The sequence below is a fragment of the Staurois parvus genome, unplaced genomic scaffold (genome assembly GCF_062004578.1).
Source record: "Staurois parvus isolate SC_StPar_1 unplaced genomic scaffold, SC_StPar_1.0 ptg001051l, whole genome shotgun sequence".
In the NCBI taxonomy this organism is placed as follows: domain Eukaryota; kingdom Metazoa; phylum Chordata; class Amphibia; order Anura; family Ranidae; genus Staurois; species Staurois parvus.
The window spans coordinates 1,415,327-1,430,638 of record NW_028318847.1 but is presented as its reverse complement, the minus strand read 5'-3'; the positions used below and the strand labels follow the sequence as shown (position 1 = coordinate 1,430,638).

The 15,312-nt window shown below is 41.3% G+C and overlaps 1 protein-coding gene across 1 annotated transcript in view; it reads left to right on the top strand.

Annotated features, from left to right (window-relative positions):
* SART1 (spliceosome associated factor 1, recruiter of U4/U6.U5 tri-snRNP) overlaps positions 1–15,312 on the top strand; it is a 78,989-nt gene that overhangs the window by 46,109 nt on the left and 17,568 nt on the right. Inside the window, exons 14-15 of the mRNA XM_089658035.1 lie at positions 5,688–5,858; positions 5,952–6,059. Of these exons, the coding sequence (XP_089514161.1) occupies positions 5,688–5,858; positions 5,952–6,059 (279 nt within the window). The remainder of the gene's footprint in view (positions 1–5,687; positions 5,859–5,951; positions 6,060–15,312) is intronic.

Sequence of the window (15,312 nt, the reverse complement as noted above, 5' to 3'; positions counted from 1 at the left end):
TCGTGGAGTGTTAATGATCATGAGAACAGTGAGGAATCATCCCAGAACAACACGTGAGGATTTTGTCAATGATCTCCAGGCAGCTGGGACCACAGTCACCAAGAAAACAAATGGTAACACACTACGCCGACAAGGATTGAAATCCTGCAGTGCCCGCAAGGTCCCTTTGCCCAAGAAAGCACATGTCCAGGCCCGTCTGAAGTTTGCCACTGAACATCTGAATGATGCAGAGGAGGACTTGGTGAAAGTGTTGTGGTCAGATGAGACAAAAGTCGAGCTCTTTGGCATCAACTCAACTCGCCATGTTTGGAGGAGAAGGAGTGCTGCCTATGACCCCAAGAACACCATCCCAACTGTCCAACATGGTGGTGGAAACATTCTGCTTTGGGGGTGTTTTTCTGCTAAGGGCACAGGACAACTGGACTGCATCAAAAGATGACGATGGATGGGGCAATGTACCATCAAATCTTGGGTGAGAACCTTCTTCCCTTAGCCAGGGCATTGAAAATGGGTCGTGGATGGGTGTTACAGCATGACAATGACCCAAAACACATGGCCAAGGCAGCAAAGGAGTGGCTCAAGAAGAAGCACATTAAGGTCCTGGAGTGGCCTAGCCAGTCTCCAGACCTTAATCCGATTGAAAATCTGTGGAGGGAGCTGAAAGTTCGAGTTTCTAAACGTCAGCCAACCTTAATGACTTGGAGAGGATCTGCCAAGAGGAGTGGGCCAAAATCCCTCCTGAGATGTGTGCAAACCTGTTGGCCAGCTACAGAAAACATCTGACCTCTGTGATTACCTACAAGGGATTTGCAACCAAGTACTAAGTCATGTTTTGTGAAGGGGATCAAATACTTACTTCCCTAGTGAACATGCAAATCAGTGCATCATTTGTTAGACATGCATTTATTTTTAATTTGTTGTTGCTATTCTGTCTCTCAGTGTTACAATACACCTACCATTCAATTTTTAGACTGATCATTTTTTTGTGAGTGGGCAAACATTCAAAATCAGCAGAGGATCAAATACTTATTTGTGTGTGTGTGGGCTCAAAATTTCTGAGCTACTAGCCAGGCCTTAAGAGTTTCTTGCCACCAGTTGCCCCACCCAACCCCCGGCTTGCACCGCCCCTAATTCCACCTCTAAACACGTCCTCGCAAATTATCTCATGAAACGACACTGTTGTTTTATAAAGAATAAAGGTACAAAAATAAATATTAACCGCTTCCCGACCGCCCTATAGCAGAAATACTGCTGCAGGGTGGCACAGGTGTGTAAAATCACATGTTAATATACGGGATTTTTGTATTTGTGGCCGCGGCTGTCAATGACCGGGTCTCGGACGGTAATTACCTGCCAGCGCCTGGAGATTACCGAGCATCTCCTACCAACAGTCTTCCTTTCTGTGAGCTCGGGCACACTGCTCTGGATGGCTGTGCCCGGGGGAGCCAGGAACACCTGGGGGCCATCACCATACTTGGGATGCGGGGAGAAGCCAAGAACATCTAGGGGCAATCACCTACTCGGGAGCTGGGCCAAGAAGGAGAGCTGGGTGAATATATATATCGCCTATATCCAGGCGAGTGGAAATTTTGAAGCCAGATATAGACAGGTAGAGATACATACATACACATCTATCTATCTATCTATCTATATATATATATATATATATATATATATATATATATATATATATACACACACACAGTTGTGTTCAAAATAATAGTCAGACATCACTAACCTGATCAATCACTGTTTTTGGTAGAAATGATATTTCTACATGGCAAATAATTTACTAGCAGGTGTAGTAGAGTAATAGAAATCCAACAGACCCAACAGTCATGACATGCATGCTGCTGATTCTGTGTAATTGAATCACTAATTGAAAGGGGCATGTTCAAAATAATAGCAGTGTGGAGCTCTATTAGTGAGGTCATTCATTCTTTGAAAAACAGGTGGCAATTTTTGCCCTTATTTAAGGAAGGAAGGCAGCAAATGTTGTACACGCTGGTTACAGTGCATTTCTCTCTGAAATTCTGAGGAAAATGGGTCGTTCCAGACATTGTTCAGAAGAACAGCGTATCTTGATTAAAAAGTTGAATGGAGAGGGGAAAACCATATCAAGAAGTGTAGAAAATGATAGGCTGCTCAGCTAAAATGATCGCAAATGCTTTAAAATGGGAACTAAAACCTCAAAGACGTGGAAGAAAGCGAAAAACTACCATTCAAATGGATAGAAAAATAGCCAAAATGGCAAGGACTCAGCCAACAATCAGCTCCAGGAAGATCAAAGAAGGTCTAAAGTTACCTGTGAGTACTGTCACAATTAGAAGACGCCTATGTGAAGCCAAGCTATCTGCAAGAAGCCCCCGCAAAATTCCACTGTTGAAAAAAAGACGTGTGCTGAAGAGGTTACAATTTGCCAAAGAGCACATTGACTGGCCTATAGAGAAATGGCGCAACATTTTGTGGACTGATGAAAGTAAGATTGTTCTTTTTGGGTCTAGTGGCCAGAGACAGTTTGTCAGACGACCCCCAAACGCTGAATTCAAGCCACAGTACACTGTGAAGACAGTGAAGCATGGTTGCGCAAGCATCATGATATGGGGATATTTCTCATACTATGGTGTTGGGCCTATTTATCGCATACCAGGGACCATGGATCAGTTTGAATACATCAGAATACTTGAAGAGGACATGCTGCATTATGCTGAATAGGAAATGCCCTTGAATTAGGTGTACCAATTAGACAACGACCCCAAACACACCAGTAAACGTGTAACATCTTGGTTCCAGACCAACAAGATTGACGTTATGGAGTGGCCAGCCCAATCTTTGGATCTTAATCCAATAGAAAAATGCAGTTTCTGAGACAAAACCAAGAAATAGAGAAGAACTGTGGAATGTAGTCCAATCATCCTGGGCTGGAATACCTGTTCACAGGTGCCAGAGGTTGGTTGACTCCATGCAACACAGATGTACAGCAGTTCTCAGAAACAGTGCTTATACAACTAAATATTAAGTGATTCAAAGGAAAGCAAAATCTTCAAACATTTTTCAGTTTATATAGTGAATGTTTGAGTTTGTAAAGAAGACCACAAAGACTGCTATTTTTTTGAACAGTCTAATATTCACTTTTCTTCAATTTTTTTAGAGGAACACAAATTTGATATATATTTCTTCATGTTTTGATTTGGAATAGAATGTGTAGTGTTCCCAATGCGTTTGTGTGTATGGAAATAAAAGCTATTAGAAGGAGTTTGAGCTTTATTCACTTTTGTCAACACACTGCTATTATTTTGAACACACACACTAACACTATATTGCCAGAAGTATTGGGACGCCTGCCTTTACACGCACATGAACTTTAATGGCATCCCAGTCTTAGTCTGTAGGGTTCAATATTGAGTTGGCCCACCCTTTGCAGCTACAACAGCTTCAACTCTTCTGGAAAGGCTGTCCAAATGGTTTAGGAGTGTGTCTGTGGGAATGTTTGACCATTCTTCCAGAAGCCTGGCTTACAGTTTCCTCCCTAATTCATTCCAAAGGTGTTCTATTGGGTTGAGTTCAGTACTCTGTACTGGCCAGTTAATTTCCTCAACCCCAAACTCCCTCATCCATGTCTTTATGGACCTTGCTTTGTGCACTGATGCGCAGTCATGTTGGAACAGGAAGGGACCATCCCCAAACTGTTCCCACAAAGTTGGGAGCATGAAATTGTCCAAATTGTCTGGGGTATGCTGATGCCTTAAGAGTTCCCTTCACTGGAACTAAGGGGCCAAGCCCAACCCCTGAAAAACGACCCCACACCATAATCCCCCCTCCATCAAACTTTACACTTGGCACAATGCAGTCAGGCAAGTACCGTTCTGCTGACAACCACCGAACTCAGACATGTCCATCAGATTGCCAGACAGAGAACCATGATTCGTCACTCCAGAGAACACGTCTCCACTGCTCTAGAGTCTAGTGATGGCATGCTTTACACCACTGCATCCGACAATTGCACTTGGTGATGTAAGGCTTGGATGCAGTTGCTCAGGCCATGGCAATCTCTCATGGCAAACTCTGTATGCACTGTTGTTGTGCTAATCTGAAGACCACATGAAATTTGGAGGTCTTTAGCTTTTGACTCTGCTGACAGTTGGCGACTTCTGCTCACTGCGCTTCAGTATGCACTGACACAGCTCTGTCATTTTACATGACCTACCACTTTGTGGCTGAGTTGCTGCTGTTCCCAGTTGCTTCCACTTTGTTATAATACCATTAACAGTTGACCATGGAATATTTAGTGGCAAGGAAATTTCACAGATGGACTTATTGCACAGGTGGAAACCTATCACCGTACCACGCTTGAATTCACTGAGCTCCTGAGAGCGACCCATTCTTTCACAAATGTTTTTAGAAGCAGTCTGCATGCCTAGGTGCTTGCTTTTATACACCTGTGGCCATGGAGGTAATTGGAACACCTGAATCCAGTGATTTGGAGGGGTGTCCCAATACTTTGGCAGTATAGTGTGTGTGTGGTGTGTGTACAAATGCGCCCCCCCCCTCGATTCCAAGTTTGGGCACTGTGGAAAATCTGCATAAAAACAGACTAGGTGAACCTCTGACCATCTTTAGTTCTGAGATACTCAAGCTCTCTAAGATGGTCTTTTTATACCTAGTCATGTGACTGACCTGTTGCCAAGTAACCTAATTAGTTGCAAATTGTTCTTCAAGCTTTTCCTTGTTATACCACTTATTTTGCAAGCTTTTTGTTGCCCTGTCCCAATGTTTTTGAAATGTTGCTGCCATCAGTTTTGAAATCACCTTATTTTGTCTTCAGTTTCAACATTTGATATATTTTCTATTGTGAATAAACTATGGGTTTATGAGATTTGTAAAACATTGCATTCTGTTTTTAAGTAGCTTTTCCACAGCTTCTCACTTTTTTTTAGAAGTGTGTGTGTTATTTATATATTGCTCAAAAAAATTAAAGGAACACTGTGACAACACATCAGATCTCAAAGTCTTGCAGAGGACTGAATTCAAAGACACGCCGAAAACCAAAGTGAAAAAATGATGCAGCAGGCCAGTTCATTTTGCTGAAATTTAATTGCAGCAACTCAAAATGGTATTCAGTATTTTGTGTGGCCCCTATGTACTTGTATGAATGCCTGACAATGTCGGGACATGCTCCTAATGAGACGGTGAATGGTGTCCTTGGGTATTTCCTCCCAGATCTGGACCAGGGCATCACTGAGCTCCTGGACAGTCTGAGGTGCAACCTGGTGTCATCAGTGCCCATCCCAATAGGAAGCAAGACAGTAGAAATAATTGTGCACTTGTCTGTTAATCATGTAGGGTGGGGTCTCCAAAGATTCAGTGCTAGGGCAACATTTATCATCACTCCCTCACATGTGCACATATGTGAGTTATATCATCGAGGCACAAAGCCTTGCTGTAAATGTAAGCAGAGCTGCGCATGCACAGGTCAGTGTTCACAAACATTTGCAGGCAGGAAGGGAGAAGGTTTGACAGAAAAGACCAGTAGGGTCTTTTCGGTCTTAAAAATCCTACCTGCGAATAGTTGTCTGCATTTTTTTAGGTTTAGTTTCACTTTTAAGGACATAATTTTGCTTATTGCAAAGTTTCTTGTTAATTGGCTTGATTAACTTTCTAGTTTACACTAAGTTTGCTCTTTTAAGGTTGTTTCAATGGTAAAAAGGCTGACTTCTCAAAAGAGTCAAGATGAAGAAGATGATGATGACAAGAAGGGGTCCATTGTGTTCAATGCAACATCTGAATTCTGCAGAACTCTTGGGGAGATTCCAACTTATGGTCTGGCAGGGAACAGAGAAGATCAAGAGGATTTAATGGTATGAGGCAATTTCCCGAGGCTCCAGTTACCTGCTTTCATTAAGCTACCTTATACTTGTAAGAGTCTAACCTGTCTGTACAACTTTTCCTAGGACTTTGAGAAAGAAGATGAGGAATCTGAGAAAGATGGAGACTCTGATGGAGAAGAAAATGTTGGCTGGAGCATGGTGAATCTTGATGAGGAAAAGAACCAGCAAGAGGTGTGTTAAGAACCGATAGCTCTATCTCCATCTTAGTTCTGTTTTTTTTTCCTGTATTAGCAGCATTGTATAGTTTAGTAGGCATGTGTAAAACAGTTGGCCAAAGCGCTAGTTAGTTGCAGAATTGAAGTACGAATGCTGTCATGTTTAATTTAAAAAAAAAAAAAGTTTATTGCAGGAGAAATACACAAGTGCATAGAAAACCGAAGACCATTCCCCTGAGACTATAACCCCTCTCACCTTACCCCTGCTTAGTCTCACCTAGTGTCCTTAGGAGAACAGATCACTTTTTCTCTTCTTTCATATTTTTGTTTGACTTGGAAGATATTTTTCTTTTATCAACAACTATTGGTAGATTCTGGACAGATGTTGGAAATCCTTGTAGTCTCTAAAGTTAGCCAAGGCGTGCAGATTTTCCCAGGTCATTATACTATACATTTTGTTTTCTCTGCAAGGTTATCCTGCAGTGACAACCCATCTGTGTTTCAGGTTACTTTGGACTCCACTACTCAGGTCAGGCCAGTTTATTTGGCTATTTTGCTGAGTTATCAAGAGCAGAGCTGTGGCAGTTTTGTCTGTTCCCATCTCTGAAGACTTACTTGTTACATAGTAGGATAAAAAAAAAGTACATCTTGTTCAACCAATAGAAAAAAAAAATAGCACCATATACACAATTCTATACAAACAGTATCTTGCTGTGGCAGGGATTTTTTTTCCTGTTAATGTCGTGTGCAGTGCTTGCTTTACAAGCAGCTTGTTTAGCTGGACATTGATAAGGGTGACAAGATTTGATCAGCTATGATAACCTTCCTTTTTTCTATCTTGAGCTATGTTTTTATCTGTCAGCAAGGCACCATGGGGTTATTTACTAAATAGTGCAAAATCTGATACAATTCTGCGTAGAAACCAATCTTCCAGGTTTTATTGCCAAGCTTAATTTAACAAGCTGAAGTTAGAAGCTGATTGGCTATCATGCACAGCTGTACCAGTTTTAGTTAATCGACCCCTCTGTATTCCCATACCTTACAGTGCAAAATTCTTGCTGATATCTGGTGACTGGCTACTACTAGGTTCTCAGTCCAGGACTTTATGATTGCAGAAAGTAATCACTAGTTTTTACGCACCAACCTCTCTTCCATCCTGCATTTCTGCTCACAGCACCTCTGCCAGAGACAAGAGAATGGTGCTTGAGGGGTGCCAGACATGTTTGTTTTTTTGTTTTTTAAAGAAGCTGCAGTCTAAAAATTCAGCGGTGGAGAACTGGCAGGCAGAAACGGCTCTCTTTTTCCTACTGCAGCAGTCTTTCTTCCCTGCTGACTGCCTGGACTAAGGAACACAGCAAGGGGCACACTTCTGCATAGAAGGTGATCACCCAGCTATTTTTTATCAGCTGGTCTGTGAGCATTCTTGGGAAAGTAAAGTAGCTTTCTTGATTTAGGGTGCAACTGATTTTATACAGCATGCCTTGCAGTAAACAGGAGGGCAGCCACTCTACAGCTGCAAACAACTCACCACCTGAGGGCCCTATTTGCACTTTATGAAAGGTTAAAGTTTATTTCCACTTTTGGAGTCATATTTGACCGTTTGTTCAAAGAGATGTCTTGTATTTCTGATTTTTTCTGGAGGATATGCTTGTGATTCTCATAGCTCCATAGTGACCCTGGAAAGTGTGGTACACAGACCATGTTCGCGCGTTAGCCAATGCTCCAATGCCTCTTCCAGACTGGCCAGATCTGTAAACAAGACATGCCAGAAAATGCTTGGTCTTCAACTGGATATACAGTGAAGAAAATAAGTATTTGTTCCTCTGCTGATTTTGAATGTTTGCCCACTCACGAAGAAATGCATGTCTAACAAATTATGCACTGATTTGCATGTTCATGAGGGAAATAAGTATTTGATCCCCTTCACAAAACATGACTTAGTACTTGGTGGCAAATCCCTTGTAGGCAATCACAGAGGTCAGACGTTTCCTGTAGTTGGCCACCAGGTTTGCACACATCTCGAGGGATTTTGGCCCACTCCTCTTGGCAGATCCTCTCCGGGTCATTATGGTTTGGTGGTTGACGTTTGGCAACGCAATCAGGGCATTGAAAATGGGTCGTGGATGGGTGTTACACATGACAATGACCCAAAACACACAGCCAAGGCAACAAAGGAGTGGCTCAAGAAGAAGCACATTAAGGTCCTGAAGTGGCCTAGCCAGTCTCCAGACTGTCTCCATTCTGTCTCTCAGTGTTACAATACACCTACCATTCGATTTTTAGACTGATCATTTGTGAGTGGGCAAACATTCAAAATGAGCAAGGGATCAAATACTTCACTGTACATGTTTCATAAACGAGGTACAATAAGTCTCGGTTCACAATACTGCAACCTGAAATTCGTGCAACTTTGCCAGGTGATTTTCTGGCAACTTGAATACTACTTTGATGCGACTTTCAGGGAATGCCTGGGTAATCTTCCTGTAATGTCTGACCCAAATCACATCAATTTAGATGAGCATCCAACTTGCAGGCGATTTCCTTTTAAAGTCTATGGGCACAAGGCGAATAGAAATCGCCTTGAAGTAGTACAGGAACCTTTTTCTAAAGTCGGAGCAACTTCAGTAGGCTAATTAAGACAGCTCTCATTGACTAACATGGGATTTCACATGTCATGCGACTTGGGATCTTACAAGTTGGATCTCAAATCACAGCAGTGTGAACCAAGTGCACCCATAAGCGATAATAAAAATATTGGTTATAGTAGCAAGGAAAGTCTGTGATAAATATAAAATAATTAGTTGTCCTTTTAAACACACTGCTTCTTTAAGTAATCCAGCTCATTACTCCGTGTTCTCTAAATAGTGAAATGGAGGCTCACCAGAATGGCGTGCCTCCTTTTATAAATAAAGTGAGTCAAATAAATCTCTCCCAGCTGTGTATGGTTACATGGATATCCTGATTTCCCCCTTCTACCAGAACCTATGAGTTTGGACAATTATTTTTTATTTATTATGGACTTTACTATGACTAATATTTGTATTAATTTCAGTCATTAGTGCTCTCTTATTGTATCATGTTTATAAAACATGAATATTTTCAGTTGATTTATATAGATAGTATATGTTTATTTGAATATAGCACTGGTATACATTTAGGTTTGATTGATAAGCACTTGGGGGTGTTCATTTTTACCAGCAGCTGTGCAGTGGTTTTGCACAGAGCAGCACCAGTCTTCCTTTTCTTGGCCCCTCCCTCCTGCAGAGTGCCCCCAGAGCAAGCAGCTTGTTTTGGGGTTACGTAAGCAGTCTCACTGCCAAGCTGCTGCTCTGTATGTCCATTCTCACACACAGCCGTGGCTTGGACCCACCCCCTCTCTCTCTTTATTGGCTCACTGGCTGTGGCCTGCTGCTATTTTAGCCAACAAGGAGGGACAGTCCCCGGAGAGACAAGGCTCTCATGCACATCCCTGGATCGCATGTTTTATGATTCAACCACAGTATACCAGAACAGATCAGTGCCACTCCATGATCACAGTATCGGTCTCCTGAGTTTACAATCTGTATTCAGCTGCTGGCAGACAAAGCAAATCTCACTCCAAGATACAGTATAGCATACAAATGTCGCCGCACATTTTATTCAACTGCTGTGTAATTGAAAGACGAGCTTCAGCTCAAATCCCCCACCCATCGCTCCCACCCCTCTGACATGTTTCGCCCACATTGGGCTTAATTGTAGAGGGCCTATAATAAGATTTTGCAGCCTTTTGTTTTGGCATAGTTTATGCATCCCACTTCTTAAACTTTTGGATTTTGTGGGAATCCACCCAAATTCTTTATTGGTATACTTACCTGTACTGCAGCCGCACGGGTCCAGTCTCCAGCGGCGCCCTTTGTGTGCAGGAGAAAGCTGACAATGGCTCGGAAATGCCTGGGAAGTGACTTCACCCATAGACTTACTATGGCACTTCCATTGTCGGATACCTCTCCTACACACTGAAGCTGCCGCTAACAGCTGAGACTGGGACCATACTGGAACAGCTGCAGAGTAGATAAGTATAGCGTTTTTTTGTTTTTTTTTTTTTCTTTTCTTTACAGGGCTAGATAAATTAGGCTTAGCATATGGCTGAGAGTATGTTTAGAGTTAGTTAGGTTTTACCTTTACTTCCACTTTGATTTTTGTATTTATTTTGATATACATACTTTGAAGCTGAAATCTTTATTTTCCAACCTAATGCTTAGAGAGTCTAAGATGTTGGGTTGTTTTAAAGGTAAACACTAACCCCCAGTGGAGTGATTTTGACAAATGGGTATTGCAACAACAGTACTGATGGATTTATGAACTGAAAGCAACATACCTTCCGGGTTTGAATGACAGTTTAATCTTTAGCTCTTTTCTATAATGAACTGCCATAAATAATATACATTGAGTATTTATACATTTGGTTAATTTTTGAGTGAGCAGTGTTCTACAGCCTTAGTCTTTGGTATGCATTTTGACCCCTCCACATGGGCTCAAATGGGGTGCATTTTATATATTTGATTGTAGGCTTTTAGCCATTTTATTTATTAGTTGCCATGAGCCTGTTTGGAGGGATTCACTGCAATCATTGTTTTTGCATTAAAACCTAAATGTATTCCAGTGCTATATTAATATAAAACTAGAAAAGCTACAATTTCTGGGGAAATTGTGTGAAGTGTTCTTGCCTCCACCAGTAGTCTACAACTGGAGTGGGCGGAGTAACTGGGTGGAGTGGCTTGAGTACCTGTTGTGTGGTTGGAGTGGCTGGAGTAACTGTGAAAAGGTTGGACTGGGCAGAGTAACTTTATGGAGTGGGCAGAGTAACTGTGTGGAGTGTTTGGAGTGAGTAAAGATAGTAAACATTACACTAACCAATTGATTGATCAAATTTAAAAAGTGCACATGGCAAGCTTGATAGAGTGAGACATGCATTTCAACTTTTAATTATTTATATAGCACATTTAATTGCAATGTTGTTGCCCAAAGTGCTTCACAGTTACATTAAAACATACATTTATAAAAACATTAGCAGCATTATCACCTCAAATACTCTCTACTGTAGAAAACTTATTTCCAAACCTTTAACCAGAAGCCGGCCAAACTGTCACGATTTCAAAATTAGATTTCATATAGGGCAGAGAAGAGCGGTTAAAAACAAACTGCTCCAAATTGCTCACTTCACTGGCGTCTTCAAATAGTTGTAGTTTTAAAAACTATAAATCCTACAGCAAAGAGTTTTATATTGTGAGAATCACAAGACCCAGACCTACATTTTGATGCATAGTATGTCTCTGAAATATTAAAAATGAAGGCACCGTCACAGTTTAGAAATTGCCCTTCAAATTTGAGGTGGCTAGAGTGCAGTTTCAATGAATATCAATGGACGGCATGAGTTGCAAACAAATGGTCATATTGTGAAAACTGTCATGACTAGTGGCAGCAGGGATAGCTGAACGTTTTGATATAAGATTTGTGTAGGTGGGCTTGAAAATGAGGGAGTGATGGCAGTTTAGAAATCATGTCCTGATTTTTCAGCTCACACTCTAGTTTTGAACATTCCGCCATTCATTCCTATGAGACCAATTTCACCACAAAAACGCAGATGTTTCGTGAACCATTCAGCGAAACGTTCCACAAAGTAATAGCACACCAATCGGGAACAATCCGCACGTTTCGGTATATTACTGTCTATGTAGTGTAAAAACTGTGGGAGGAGTTAGGGTGGTAAATTTGGCTATAATAAGAATATATATGTGACATAACAGTGGTCTTGCCATGCAAGAACACTTAATTATACTGTCTATATAAATCAAGTGAAAATATTCACTTGAAGACCCCAATATGTATATGAACATTGCAGTTTTTAAGTGGTTTACTGAGGTCATGGTTAAAGATACCTGGCAAGCAGCTTTTTTTTTTTTTTTTGCTTTTTTTTATAATTTACTTTTTATTGATTTTCAAAATGCAAACAGCATTGCATAGAATCACGAAATAACAATCACAAAGCAATAAAAGAACAGAAATATAGGCTCATCGATGAGAGGCATATAGGTACATACAGTGTCAATGCATAACAGTGAATTAGCCATCATGTTCAGACAATTGAGTAGGCAAATCAGAAATGGAAAGATCCCATGGTTCCCATACTGCCTCAAAGATAGGGACAGAGTTAGCATGCAAAGCAGTGAGGTACTCCATTCTTGTAATCTCTGCTATAACCTTCACCAATTCCGATCATGTAGGAGGTATAGTAGAAAGCCAATGCATTGGAATGGTTCTCCTCGCCGCTGTTTAAAGCAAGCAGCTTTATTAGCCACTGGGACATTTTTCGTAGCGGCTAGAGGAAACATTGCCAACGACAGTGCGTTCTGCAGCAGGAGCGTTTTGGCAGGGAAAACATGGACAGCTCCTTAACTCTGAACGGCGTGTGTGAACCATGCTGACAGCTGGTGACTCATCCGTTGTTAAGGACCTGGCAGCCGGCTTCCCGCCCTCTCCTTGACAACAGTAGTTACACACTAGGCTAAACACTACTAAACACCTGCAAAAACAGTTAAATCATTACCTTTTTTTCCCCATTCTTTTCTAACGCAGTTTTTAGCTTTTCTAGTTTGCATGAAACCTAAAAATAAAAAATAAATAAGAAGTGAACATACTCCTACAAATCATGCACGCATATGTAAACAGTGTTCACAGCACACATGTGAGGTATCGCCACAAACGTAAGAGTGAGAGCGATAATTTTAGCGCTAGTCCTCCTTTGTAACTAAAAATATTTACAGGTTTAGAAAGCATCACTTATGGAGATTTTTAAGTATCGTAGTTTGTTGCCATTCCACCAATGTGCGCTTTTTGAAAGCGTGACATGTTTGGTATCTATTTACTAACCATAACATCCTCTTTCATAGTTTAAAAAAAATCCCACAATTCATGCCTCAATTTTGTAAATTCACTAAAGTGTATTTTTTCCACAAAAAAAATTGCAATTAAAAACCACTGTGCAAATACCATATGATATAAAAAAATTGCAACGATTGCTATTTCATTCTCTAGGGTTTAAAAAAATATATATATAATGTTTGGGGATTATAAGTAATTTTCTAGCAAAAAATACTGATTTAAACTTGTAAACAAGACATGCCAGAAAATGCTTGGTCTTCAAGTGGATATACATGTTTTATGAACGATTGGTAGATTGACTTGTGTACAACCAGCCTGCCCATACGAAATTCGGCTGGTGTGGAAATCCATGTATGTCCATGTTGTTATATGCCACTACCTTAAGGTGTTTGGACACTGGCAAGCTTTGTTGGGACTGCCCACAGTTAATCCACACAACCCTGTCCACTGCTCCAGTTATTTGCCAGTGTCCTTAGGTGATGGACCCTTCTCCAGTTGGAGCAGATTGTTTTATTTTTTTTTTTTTCACTTTACTCCTTCAATTGACACTTCTGTCAAGATCTGGCTGCTGATTGCCTATTGGCTCACTAGCAGTTCCTTGGTCAGTCACCTTCGATGTATACAGTGGGTATGGAAAAGAATCCCCCCCCCCCCCCCCCCTTCTTTAAAATACTCACATTTTGTTGCTTTGCAGTCTGAAATGAAGACACACACCGTTTTTGTTGTATCCAGCTGTATTTACCCAGTGCAACTTAACATCCAAGGGAAAAATATAACAACCTGTCAGAAAAAACTATTAAAAAGGGAATCATGGAGTTGGAAAAAGGATTACCCCCTTGTGTAAGTATTTTGTTGAACCACCTTTTGCTTTAACCACTTGCCGATTGCAGATAGCCGAATGACGGCTTCACCGCGGCCAGCCATGATCGTGCTTCCTGCGCACCCCCGGCAGCGCGTATTGGGAACTGTAAGTGATGGCTTTGTCCCTCGGACACAGCACATCACAAAGAGGGGGGTGAATGGCTAATTACAGCGGCTGTTTACATTTGTGATCACTCGTCATTGGACTAAACGTTTACAAATGTAAATACAGCAGGGTCATGTGCTGGGTTTTCTCTCTTCTTTCTTCACACCAATACCGAATGTGAGGAAAGGAATGTGAGAGAATCGATTCCTAAACTGTGAGTGTACTCATCAGTGCCCTTTCTGTGCTCATCCCCATCAGTGCAGCCTCATCAGCACCCATAAGTGCAGCCTTATCAGTACCCATCAGTGCATTTTGTGTAAAAAAAAAAAAGTTTTCTTTTTTTTTCACATGTTCCGAAACCTTGTGGAAAAAAACGACGTTCAAAAGACTCATTATGCCTCATAGAATATATATTGGGGTGTTTGCTTCTCAAAATGGGGTCATTTTGTGAGTAATTCCATTGTCCTGGTGCTTCAGGGCCTTCAAAAGTGTAATAGGTAGTCAAGATATTAGATGTGTAATTTATTTATTTTATTTCAGGTACTTATATAGTGCTGTCAATTTTACGCAGAGCTTTACATATATATATTGTACATTCACATCAGTCCCTAACCCTCAAGTGGCGTACAATCTAAGGTCCCTAACTCACATTCATACATACACATAATATGGACAATTTAGACAGGAGCCAATTAACCTACCTACCTGCCTGTCTTTGGAGTGTGGGAGGAAACCGGAGTACCCGGAGGAAACCCACGCAGGCACAGGGAGAACATGCGAACTCCAGACAGGTGCTGCTGTGGCTGGGATTCGAACCAACGACCCTAGTACTGCCAGGCGGAAGTGCTAACCAGTAAGCCACTGTGCCACCCTAGAACACCTGATAGTGCTCCTTGCATGTTGGGCCTCTCTATGTGGTCAGGCGGTGGAAAAGTCTTACACATGTGGTATTGCCATACTCAGGAGGAGTAGCAGAATGCATTTTGGGGTGTACTTTGTGGTATTTACATAAGTGTTAGAAATATCTTAAAAAACTGACAACTTTGTGTAAAAAAGATACGTTTTCATTTTTTTCCACATTTTCTGAAAACTTGTGGAAAAAAACAAGTTCAAAAGACTCATTATGCCTCATAAAAAATACGTTGGGAGTGTTTGCTTTCCAAAACAGTCATTTTGTGGATGTTTCCTCTGTCCTGGTGCTCCAGGGCCTTCAAAAGTGTGATAGGTTGTCAGGAAATTAGATGTGTAATTTGTGCCCCTAGAACGCCTAAAGGTGTTACTTGGACGTTGGGCCTCTGTATATGGCCAGGCTGTGGAAAAGTATCACACATTTGGTATTGCCATACTCAGGAGAGGTAGCAGAATGTATTTTGGGGGGTTG